General features: G+C 40.7%; 1 protein-coding gene across 1 annotated transcript; it reads right to left on the bottom strand.

Annotated features, from left to right (window-relative positions):
• Positions 1–6,265: 6,265 nt before the first annotated feature.
• LOC143628363 (uncharacterized) lies at positions 6,266–6,727 on the bottom strand. Its single transcript, XM_077097978.1, has one exon. It carries the CDS (start codon positions 6,725–6,727, stop codon positions 6,266–6,268), a length of 462 nt encoding a protein of 153 aa, XP_076954093.1.
• Positions 6,728–13,321: the final 6,594 nt, after the last annotated feature.

Raw genomic sequence — 13,321 nt, forward strand, 5'->3', positions numbered from 1 at the left:
CGCTGTTTGTCGTACCCGATATATTTTTCTCTCCAAAAACCGAGCCCAAAGGTCTCGGGATCTCATACATGCAAAACAAGACTAATAGTCCAAAATTGGGCCCAAAGGGGGCCCAAAAATTCTAGCCCGCCAAAGTGGACTAAACCCCCTTGATATAATAACTTGTTTAATGCTTATTAATCCATCATTTTCAACAAAATATCAACATATGCAGTTGCTATGCTCTGTTCTTGAACTTTCATAGCCAAAAACCCTAGGACCCGTAGTTACTCTAGCTACAATGCCAAGAACCCGGAAAAGCGAGTAAAGGGTTGAAACAGTTGAAAACCGCAAAGGGACTAAGTGATAGCAAGGGAAACGAATCCCGAGCTTACATCTCACCGAGTACCTACTAAACCGTGAGTTTCATGACCCCTCTTTTCAAACTGTTTATGAACTTTGGGGTAAAAAGTATGTTTATATACATTTATCTATCTGAAAACAATTCAAGATAAGAATTATCTAAACGTTTATATACGAAAAGTCCCCACAAACATAATGATTGACTACGTGCTGATGAAAGGTGAATAGTATTGTTGATTGATAAATTAGATGGAGATAATACGAATGTCAAAACATTATGAAATTACACGTGACTATGTTTATACAAACACACTATGAAATGTTAAACCTAACAAATTGGATAATAACATGTTATGTGAAGGCCATGAGTATAACGTGGTCTGTGAAGGCCATGAGGCTATTGTGGGAGGAAGGGGGGCCACAATAGTAACCAACTAAAGTTAAGTATAGCCTATGAGCCAAGTTCTGTTGTAACTTAGTAAAAAAAAAGTTGATTATGGCTTATGAGCGAAGTTTTGCTGCAACGCAATAAACAAAGTTGAGTATGGCCTATGAGCCAAGTTATTTTGTAACTTAATAAACAAGGTTGAGTATGGCCTACGAGCCAAGTTCTGCTGCAACTAAACAAACTAACTTGATTAGGCATGAACGCCAAGAGTATACTGTGATTACACATATTGTGGGTGGAAGGGGGGCCACAGTGATTGATTGTACGTGGGAAATACTATATACATACACACACACAAATATATATATATATAGATTGTCGTTTTGACGACCAAGACTATCCCCAGAGTAAATGGAATACCCAGAAGTGGAACGTCTCGTGTGTGGGCAACCCGCCCAATATGCGTCTGTGTATGCTCATAGTGCAATGATGCGTGTCGGTCCGCCAAAGTCTGAGGAGCCCCGAAGATACCGAAGGATACGAAGAAGAGCATTCCAGTGTCACACCTATTGGACTACGTATGAAATATCAGGGCGACTAAACGTGAGATACTGAAGAGCCCCGGTTAGGCTTTGGTAAAGGGTTGGGCCACCAAAATCGGTCCCGTCATGTTCACTTAACTTCGGTTTTGTGTCGACAGGGGTAGGGACCGACTTGCAGGTTAACATGCCAGCTCGATCCAAAATTTCATTCACATAACTGCTTTGAGATAAGAACATAGAGTCTCCTATGTGTTTTACCGAAATCCCCAAAAAGAAGCTTAGAGAACCAAGTTCTTTCATAGCAAATTCTGAACCGAGTTTGTGCACAATGTGACTCCTCAGAGTTTCTGTGGAGGACATGAGAATTATGTCATCCACGTAAATGAGGATATAAGAAGTCTCGGATCCGTGGCCGTATACGAATAATGAGTTATCGCATCGGCTCTGTGTGAAACCGAGTGTGATAACGAAATCTGTAAATTGTTGGTACCACGCCCTCGGTGCCTGTTTTAACCCATATAACGACTTTTAAGTTTACATATGTGATCCGGATAGTCTCGGTGGCGGAACCCCATTGGTTGATTCATGTAAACTGTCTCATTGAGAGAGCTGTGTAGAAATGCATTCCTCACATCGAGCTGATTAATTGACCAGGATTGTGAAAGAGCCAATAAGTGTACCGTGTGGACTGTTGCCGGTTTAACAATGGGACTAAATGTTTTCTCCACAGTCAACACCCAGCTGTTGTTTTCTATCGTCACAAACCACCGCGCCTTGTACCATTCCAATGATCCGTCCGACCGAAATTTATGTCAGAAAATCCACATACACCGTGTGACATTCATGTGTGGTTGGCGTGGAACTAATTCCCGTTTTCCATTTTTAATAAGGGCATCAAACTCCATATTCATTGCTCGATGCCATTCAGGTGTGGACAAGGCAACCATTGGGTAACGGGGAGCAGGGGCGATGGTTGTGGTATTGAGATTAAATGGCTGTTTTGGTTTTACAATTCCTGTTGGACTCGGTCTGCCCAAAACACATATTATTATTAATGTGGCTAGTACGTTATGATCCAAGTCGGGTCATACCCAATAACAAGTTAGACAAACACCAATAATATTTGTTTATATATGATATGATTGATGTGCGAAAAAATATATATAAAAATAATAAACACGAATCGCAACAAAGCTTTAAAAACCAAACAACCTAACCTAGTTCACACAATCGGCAAGGGTACCAGTCGCGTGTATCAAAGAGAAAGGAAGTCTAGGTATCGAACTCAAGGACACTAGAGGTGGCTCGGATACTAAACCCTAACTAAGTCCTGCCCTAAAAAAATATTTAACTTTTTATTTTATTTAAATTAATTTAAACTAATTTAACTTACTTACTTAACGATACTAACGAGATAACTTAACGGCACTAACGGAGCTCTCGAATATGATGAAGAGGAACCACCTAGGTCGGGTATCCTAATGATGATCAACGAGCCTTGGATATTAACGAACATGTGTAATCGGGTTCTAAAAATAGGTAAACTAAAGAGACGAAGGGCAACTAGATCTCCGGGTAGGTCTCACTAATGAACCCCTAAACAACTCTAGAAAACACTTAACAAGTATCGGTGAGAATTTTAACGTATCTTAATGACAAATCTCCGGGTAGGTCTCAATGTCACAATTTCCTCTAAGACCCGTACTCGTAACAAATCTAGAAAAAAAGGGATAATTGAATTTAAATCATTTAGTAACTCAACTTACAATTCAACCTAGCCTAATAAAGACGAACCAATCGATGTCTCGCAACGGCCAACCTAAAACAGCTAAGCAAAAGGACAAGTCGACTCTAATTATCCGGGTAGGACTAAACAGAGATGGACTACCGAGTTAGACAAACTTGACCAAATGAACCCTATGGCTAGCTAGACCATAAAAGAACCGAAAACACCTAGTAAACGGTAAAAAACATGCAACCCTAAACCGACACGAAACTAATTAATGCAAGACGAGATCACACGGAGTTTAATATAAGACCAAAATACTATCAAACAAAGTAGTATATCACGGAACTAAATAATAAAAATAGAACTTTACGTGTAAAAAAAACTCAACACATGTTCATCAAATAACCCAAAAACTCGTCAAACAATCATAATTCAACCATAACCTAGGCGGTTCTAACAAGTTTAGCTACTCATAGTAATAATAAATGAAAGAAAAACATAAATAGTAGCAAAAGTCATGTTTAATAATTATTGAAGAAAGAAAACATCGTAAAAGGTCTTAAACCGAATGGTTAACGAACCAATGAATGCTTCTTTTCTGCTTCCAAGATTCTTGTGTGACCGTAGCCTTCAAAAACTTCTTGCGGCTGCCTATTTTTCTTCTCAGCCGTGGTTCAAGGAAGAATGCTCTGTTTTTTTTTCCCGCCACTACTCCCTTCCTTCGTTTCTTTTTGACCTACCGCTCATTCCTTTTATAATCATTTATGTCCCTTTCTTTCTTTTCCAATTACTTTTTCTCCAAGATATATTAACCGACATCTCTTTCTTAACTGTCTTTCTTTTTTTTAAAAAACCCAACAGGGCCGGCCCACCTCAAGTCAATACACCAACACTCTATTCCAGTCTAGTAGAATTATTTTAATTTCTTTGCTATGGTCCAACAACTAATTGTATTCCTGTTCGTCACAAGTAAACATATAAAATAAATAAGTATGAACCACACAAAATTAAACCATATAGTAGACTTCTATTTATTTTCAGTGTGTATACACGTATTAAATCCATACAAATCCTCATTTAGCTCATATTTTAATTTATTTGAAAGTCACTATCTATATCGCACCCAATAATAACAAAAAATGCAAACTAGATAATCTTGTATAATGTATCGATAGAATATGAGTAAATAAAATCAATCGATCAGTAGTTATTGTTTCTAAGTATTTACTCATTTTTTAGCTTATAGTTACTGGAAACCTTTAAATTCATATACGAATTACTTTAGACTTATATTTAATAAAAATCAACTCAAAACTTATTAAAAGTGTAGAAAATATGTATATTATAATATGTATATTTTAAACCACATCAAATATTCCCACACTTAAACCTTTTTCGTCCCTGAAAAAGAAATCTGCACAGGATCATAACCGAGTTCAACCAACCACTCTTGGTTTCATTTATTTATTTATTATTATTATTATTGTTATTATTATTATTATTATTATTTTAAGTATTAGAACAAGTGACCCGTTACCAAAATATTTCTTCCAACCTTCACCTAATAAGCTAGATCAGGTCGATTACCGGTGTTGCTATCCACTTAAACCCATGCTCCCAATACTTACCGAGGCAAATATGGCGCGACAATTTTATCAGTCTGAATGACTAAGTGGCACCTACAATTAAGAACCATAACGGACCCGAGCCACCCCAATTTGACTTAAACCTTATATCTAGTTGATCAAAACATGATGTACCATTTTTAAGAATAGCTTGTTTATCCACCTAAGCTTAAGCATTAAGGTCTACCTAGCAACCATTATATATGATTAATGTATGTTTAAGTAGCTAACTAGTAAGTGTTCCCCACTACATGGCATACCCCCGTTATCAAGCAACACCCCAAAGTCCATCTCCAAGGGTGAGTATACACAAATTCATCTGTAGGGCTTACATATGACGTGTCCCTTGTGGCCTGTTTCTTAATGGTAATAGGGCGCGAGTAAGGGGACCCCATATGACTAACAGCGTGGATGATCAAGTCAGTTGTGTGTTTGTACTTTGAAGTACAAGGTGATCATGTTTATTGACCTATGTTTGGCAGATAAACTGCGGGTTTGCTCTTTGAGCTCTTTTAATATTCATAAATCCACTTAGGAGATATGAATACCTAGATGATATATCGCATAAAGACCCATGGTGTCCGTCCCCCGGAGCATCCCATCAATACAGGATTTAAGGTTATAAAACCATACGCCTATGAAGTGTTAACCACTAATACTAGAAGCATGAAATTTATGTTTATATCACAGGCAACTTTGGCATACCTTAATGTTAAACCTAGCCAAGCATCGCATGATTAGTCTATTCCAATTTCTATAAAATTTTTAATTTTTATGATCAAACTAAACATAAGGCTTGAGTATGACCCGCCTTTTCATCCCATTTTCTATAGTCAAGTCAGCAACCAAACCACTCTTTCATTCTTGGAGGCTGAGCCTACCAGCACATCGATTGCTGAGTCTAAACTGTTCGGTTACAAAACAATATGTGCGGGTCTAATGGGCACCGTTCTTATTTATTATATATATATTTTGAAACCACCAAGAAGTTATGAAACAAACACTACTCGGTAATAATATCATTTCCTGTTTAACGTAGAGTAAACAAATTTCAAGGGACTATTTTTTTCAATTTTTTTAATATATATTTTTTAATTTTTTGTCCTACAACTAAGTAAAATAAACTCCCATCCTCACACTTGAACGAAAACATCGTCCTCGATGAGAACAAGAAAAAGAAATAAAAATAAAACTATTCTAAAAATTAAAAATAAGAAAGAAAAGAACTAATACTCCCCTGGTAAATAGCAGTGTCTTTTAATCTTATGATCCTCGGGAGCAAATTCTACCACGTCATCAGAGCTATCATGCGAATAAATACCATCTGTACTAAACCACACTCGCTCGCATATAGCGACGTACAAAATAAAAAGAAAATATAAGAATAAACATATTTTTGTATTTTTTTTTACGTTTTATGATTTTTTTTATTTTTTTATTAAATTTTGTTTTTTTTAATTTTATCGAATACCCCTAAAATTGACCAACTCGAATGGAAATTGAGTACAAGCGGTCGTTAATAGAGAAATATCCATAACATAAAATAAAATAAACGAAACAACTACAAAACTCTACAACTCGGGCTGCCTCCCGAGAGCGCTTAGTTTAGCGTGTCCTCAGCCTGACCCCTTCATCACGCCTAAGTGTTGAGGAATGAGTCGAGGTACATGACCCCTTCTTCGGCTTCCATTGATTTCTCACCTAAATAATGCTTAAGACGTTGACCATTTACCTTGAAACTTCCAGCTGCATCCTTTATCTCTACCGTACCATACGGGAACACCTCCTTGACCACGAATGGTCCAGCCCATCGGGACCTAAGCTTCCCCGGGAATAATTTCAACCGAGAATTAAAAATAAGTACGGTGTCCCCACACTTGAACTGTTTATTACCTCGTAGCTTTCGATCATGCAACTCCTTAGTCCTCTGCTTATAATTATATGAATGCGCATATGCACGATCACGAAGCTCCTCCAACTCATGCAGCTGATGAAAACGATGATCTCCGGCAGTCGAAAGATCAACGTTAACCGTCAGAAGTGCCCACGAGGCACAATGCTCCAACTCGACGGGTAGATGACAAGCCTTCCCATAAATCATCCGAAACAGTGTAGAACCTGTCGGAGTTTTATACGCTTTACGGAAAGCCCACAGAGTGTCATCTAGATTGTCGGACCAATCCTTTCGGTTTAGCCCAAACGTCTTCTCAAGAATGCGTTTAATGCCCCGATTACTCACTTCCACCTGCCCACTAGTCTGTGGGTGGTAGGCGGTCGCAAGCCGATGGGTGACCCCATAGCGTTGCAACGCCTTCTCCATCTGCACGTTGCAGAAGTGTGTACCTCAATCACTGATCAAGGCTTTTGGAACACCAAACCGAGAAAAAAGAGCCTTAAGAAATCTCACTAAAATCCTGGCGTCATTCGTGGGTAAGGCTTTGGCCTCGACCCACTTTGAGACATAATCAAAAGCCATGAGTATGTATTTGTTCCCACGAGATGAGGGGAATGGCCCATAAAATCAATACCCCAGATATCGAAGATCTCGCAAACTTGAATAAACTGCTGGGGCATCTCATTACAGGATGAGATGTTGCCGATACGCTGAAAACGATCACAACCTCTAATAAATGTATGAGCGTCCTTAAACACTGATGGCCAATAAAATCCAGCATCGAATACCTTCTTCGCGGTGAGGCTCGCACCGTGATGCCCACTTGTCGGTCCCTCGTGACAATGGCTCAAAATCTGCCATCCTCCTTAGCATCCACGCATCTCCTAACAAGCTGGTCGGCACCGATACGAAACAAATATGGATCGTCCCAGATGTAGAACTTAACGTCAGCAAAGAATTTCTTCTTTTGTTGGTGAGACATCTTTTTCGGGATAGACCCGTCAACAAGAAAGTTCGCGATATCGGCGAACCAAGGGTAACCGGCATGCTGTGCCTTAACAAACATCAAACACTCAGTAGGAAAACGATCATCGAGCTCAATACCTTCATCTTCAACTTCGGCTCTCTCCAGGCGTGACAAATGATCGGCTGCCACATTCTCGGCCCCCTTTTTATCACGGACCTCTATATCAAACTCTTGTAGCAGCAGAATCCAACGGATAAGACGAGGCTTAGCATCCTTCTTACTGAAGAAATATCGAATAGCAGCATGATTCGTGTAAACAACAGTTTTGGACAGAACAAGATAGGACCTAAACTTATCGAATGCAAACACCACAGCTAGAAGCTCTTTCTCGGTGGTGGTGTAGTTCTCCTGAGTGTCGTTTAAGGTCCGGCTTGCATAGTAGATTGGATGGAAGTGTCTCTTCTTCCGTTGTCCAAGAACGGCACCAACTGCATAATCGCTCGCGTCACACATCAACTCGAATGGTAACGACCAGTCGGGAGCAACCATGACTGGGGCGTTAACGAGTTTGTCTTTTAATAGATCAAACGCCTCGACACACTGCTCGGAAAAGACGAATGGGGCATCCTTCTCAAGAAGCTTAGTCATGAGTCTCGCGATTTTAGAAAAATCTTTAATGAAACGATGATGGAATCCGGCGTGACCCAAAAAGCTTCGAATAGATCTCACGGAAGTGGGCGGGGAAGTTTGTATATGGTTTCGATTTTGGCTCGATCTACCTCAATGTAAGACCCCGAATCTCGGGAATCCTACAGTTGGTAATCACATCCACAATTTCACAAAAATTTAAAACCAAACGATTCTTTGTATTTAAAACCAGTTCAGAGTGAATAAAAACGGAAAAAGTTTAAGTATTAAAAGTCCCAAACACGGGTACAGGTGTCCAAAATCAAATGTAAATAAAATATTTGTTTTATTGAATTCCTCGACCAGAAATGCCTTCAACCTCCCGAGTAGCATTCAGCACGTCCAAGCGGTAGCATCCACTTCTTAACCTGAAAGTCAATCTAACATACACACAAAGTCAGCTAGAACTGAGTGAGTTTAAGTTTTCATAAACGACATTCATTAAACCATTTAAAATTCCATGAGTATGGAATGTAGGGGGAAATCATGAGTCCATAAAATCATAAATAGCTTTTCTTATCCAAATCATACGTAAATAAAACATTTAACATCTCTTCATGCAGCACGGGCCTCCTCACCCCGGGTCTTCCCCGAGTAATATATTTGACCCAGCCGCGGTTTAACAAAACCGTTAAAATCATGCAACACGAGCCTCCTCACCCCGGGTCATCCCCAAGTAATATATTTGACTCGGTCACAGTTTAATAAAACAAAATCACGCAACACGAGCCTCCTCACCCTGGGTCATCCCCAAGTAATATATTTGACTCGGTCGCGGTTTAACATACCAAACCATATCATCACATTCAATCCATAAATAATGGATAATCTAGAAATTAATACTAGGCCTAATAGTATCCTCGAGCCTAGACCATGAATAATATATGTAACCTTAAGGAATATAAGACCATAAACGAGTCTAAAATATCCTAAGGCATAGAAAATAATTCAAACATAGCTTTCAAAATGCACAATCACGAATAAGACCATGTAATACCATCCAAGAGTTTAAGCGATTAAAATCGGGTAAAATTTGTAATAGGGTGTGTATGCTAGCCCAAAACGTAAAAAGATTAAAAAAGGCATCATGAACTCACCTGAATCAATCGAACACCTGCATCGAGCTAAGAAATTCCAATGTGCACAATCACAAGCAAGGGCCTGTAAATTATACACAACGCGTTACTAAACTAGACTGTAAGAACACTCTTGCCTAATGGGCCGTTCAAGGTCAACACTCTGGCCCAAGACCCAACAACTTGACCCAAGGCCCAACCACTTGGCCCAAGGCCCAATACTTTTGCCCAAGGCCCAACAACTTTGCCCGAGGCCCAATACTTGGCCCAAGGCCCAACAACTTGGCTCAAGGCCCTACAACTTGGCCCAAGCCCCAATACTTGGCCCAAGGCCCAACAACTTGGCCCAAGGCCCAACACTTGGCCCAAGGCCAAACAACTTTACTTCAACCCGTAAAACCTTTCAACTAACCAAAACCACCCTACGATTATGGCCGGGGCTAACCATGACGCACAGCTCACCAGCAGGTAATCAAATCGAGTCGAATACGCGCGTAATCAACCTTAAAACCAGTTGTTAAACGAATCAGCCCCAATTGGATCAAATTCCCATTTTAATCTTTTCAGTCATCATAAATATGTCACCCGAGTTGATAGGGTTGACGGTTCCTTTTTACAACTCTCAATTTAACAGTTAAACGAAAATTCGCGCACCGCCGACTTGATTGACCAAGCACCAACCAAAACAGCCCCGAGCCTCAAAAAAATAATTTTCCCACAGCCCTTAACCCCCCCCCCCCCCCCGGGGCTGTACAAGCTGATTCGGCCGGTCATCCGATCGTTTAACGCATCAAACTCAAGAATTGCCAATCTTACAGCCGATAAACCCTAGTTTTCGAACTAAAATAGTTTGACCGACCTAAACACCTCCATTGGCCATGGAATTTTAGTATGATGTAAGTGAAATACCTAGTAAGATTTTGGTGAAAAAAACCCAATCAAAACAGCCCCGGAATTTCTCAATTGGACAGCCACCCTACAAGCCTACAACAAGTCGTTTAACGATCAATACGCGATGTATATGGATGGTTTAAGGTGTAAAAGACTAGGGGGGACATGGGACTAACCTTGAATTGAAGTTTGGCACGTGGAATTGGTTTCAAAAAAAGAAAAACGAGCCCCTAAGAGCTGCTCTCTAGTATGATCGGCCAAGTGAAGAGGGGGCTAGGGTTTTTTGATTATAATATAAAATATTACACTCTAGTCCCTTGAGTTGGAAAAATGTAGCAAGTTGGGTGAAAAGTAAGTGAGAAACGTTTACGAGGGTAGCCAGGAGATCTCGAAAGAAAGCCCGGTCAAGCCCGAAGTTGTACGTAACACTACAAGGCTAAATCTTTTATCGGAAATTTACGGACGTTACAAGTCTACCCCCCTAAGAATGGGATTCGTCCCCGAATCCCGCTACACAGGAACAAGCGCGGGCTGCAACAAATCAAAGCATCACATCATACACAGAATGGGTATAACTAGTACCCCTACTACTGATATCGAACCACTTCCTAGCCAAACGATTACACACGAAAGCATTCGATAAGAAAAGAAATATTCGGTACAACATTTTAACGATTAATACGAAAGCAAGGGATTACCTGAAATCGCGTCCGCTACCTCCTCCGCCTCCTTCGCAGAGATACTGAAGACCCTAGCCTGAGTCTTTGGCTTGTCTTCCAACTTAACCTTAGAAGAGTTTCCCCGCTCAGAACCTCCCGCCTTATTTTCAGTGCACCGAGATGCCAAATTCCCAGACCCCTCACCCCGGTAACAAGTCAATGTCGGACACTCGTAGTGGAAGTATCCAGCTTTCGCACGTCGGAAACAAGTGATAGACCTGGACCTACATTCCCCACTATGCGGTTTCCCACACTTCTTGCATCTCCCATCATACGCGTGTCCCCTATAATTCGATGTTTCAGCTCTTTTTTTCTTTCCTGCCGACACAGAATCATTGCCCCCGTAACGTTTGCCATTGGAGTTAGAGCTCGGTTTCCAATCTTTTCCATGTTCAGCTGGGCTCACCATCTCTCTCTGCTCATACAATGTACCTGCTTGGGTAACCACCGAATGGAAAGATCTCATGCCGGTGGTCATCACACCCTTACGAACATCTACCGGAAGACCCTTCACGTACTTTTTGATCCTTTTATCTTCAGGTATAACTAGATCGAGACATAAATGAGCCATTTGGTTGAATTTTGTAGTATACTCTCAATGTGACATATCACCCGCTTCTATGACTAAGAATTCCTGCTCCATCTTATCTAATTCATATGGAGGGCAAAAATGATCGATAACCAACTGCTTCAACTCTTCCCAAGCCATCCTCCTAATGGAACGATTACCCATAGTCTGACCTAGATTATCCCACCAACACAGCGCCTCGGAACGAAATGAGGCAGTAGCATAAGTTACCATATCCTCCTCTTTGCACTTACTAACCCTCAATATGGCTTCCATCTCTCTAACCCACTGATGGGCTGCCAACGCATCTTTAGTACCATCGAAAGCGGGAGGGTCGCACTTCTTGAAATCCCCATACGAACAACCTCTAGAAGAAACACTAAACGCACGAACTTCTTCCTCCTTCTCACTTGATACCACCACCTCGTCTTCAACCTGAGTCTCTTGTCCTTTTCCCTGCTTATCTGCACTCTTTCCAACCATTGACTCATTTGCAACCCTGACCGCCTTAGCAACAATTTCGGGAATAACGCTCTGAAGAACCTGATAAACCTCATCTGCGATGGCCGCGCGTATAGCAGGACCTAAGACGGGGTTATCCCTTCCTCAACAATCGGGGTTTCCTCCTGCTGGGATGTAGGGATCTCACTCCCAGCTTCGGCACGTAGTTTACGACCACGGCCGCGAACACTCGGACGACCTCTCTCAGCAGTACGAGTATTAGCCATGACTTATCCCTACAAGACAGAATTTTAACACAGTCAAGTACAAGTAGTATTTAGAACATGGAAGGTAAGGGTAAACTGTTAATAACATTGATCAAGTGTTATTAACTGTTTACTTTACCCGCCCATCCTAAGCACCCCCTGACCCTAACTATATTAGCGTCACATCTAACATTTAAGCATTTATGCACATAATAGAACTCTAATGCTTAAAAAAATGAATAAACAATTATAGAAAAAAATTACCTCTTAGCGTGCAGCTACTCGTGATCGGCATTTCTAGTCCTTTCTTTTAAAGTTCGAGTCCAAGCATCCGAGAATGCTCGAATCCCTCAAACCATGGCTCTGATACCAAATTGTAAGACCCCGAATCCCGAGAATCCTGCAGTTGGTAATCACATTCACAATTTCACAAAAATTTAAAACCAAACGGTTCTTTGTATTTAAAACCAGTTCAGAGTGAATAACAGTGGAAAAAGTTTAAGTATTAAAAGTCCCAAACACAGGTACAGGTGTCCAAAATCAAATGTAAATAAAATATATGTTTTATTGAATTCCTCGACCAGAAATGCCTTCAACCTCCCGAGTAGCATCCAGCACGTCCAAGCGGTAGCATCCACTTCTTAACCTGAAAGTCAATCTAACATACACACAAAGTCAGCTAGAGCTAAGTGAGTTCAAGTTTTCATAAACGACATTCATTAAACCATTTAAAATTCCATGAGTATGGAATGCAGGGGGAAATCATGAGTCTGTAAAATCATAAATAGCTTTTCTTAACCAAATCATACGTAAATAAGACATTTAACATCCTTTCACGCAGCACGGGCCTCCTCACCCCGGGTCTTCCCCGAGTAATATATTTGACCCAGCCGCGGTTTAACAAAACCGTTAAAATCATGCAACACGAGCCTCCTCACCCCGATTCATCCCCAAGTAATATATTTGACTCGGTCACAGTTTAATAAAACAAAATCACGCAACACGAGCCTCCTCACCCCGGGTCATCCCCAAGTAATATATTTGACTCGGTCGCGGTTTAACATACTAAACACTTGATACAGGCCTCCTCACCCCGGGTCTTCCCCAAGTAATATATTTGACCCGACCACGGTTTATAGAAGGGCGGGCCTCCTCACCCCGTGTCTTCCCCAAGTAATATATTTGA

The sequence above is a fragment of the Bidens hawaiensis genome, unplaced genomic scaffold, assembly GCF_021521415.1.
Source record: "Bidens hawaiensis isolate Kalapana, Puna unplaced genomic scaffold, B.hawaiensis_p1.1 tig00004931_1, whole genome shotgun sequence".
NCBI classification, from domain to species: domain Eukaryota; kingdom Viridiplantae; phylum Streptophyta; class Magnoliopsida; order Asterales; family Asteraceae; genus Bidens; species Bidens hawaiensis.

Excerpts from the sequence above, each read along its gene's own strand:
- LOC143628363 (XM_077097978.1), bottom strand. The coding sequence starts at position 6,727 with ATGATTTATGGGAAGGCTTGTCATCTACCCGTCGAGTTGGAGCATTGT.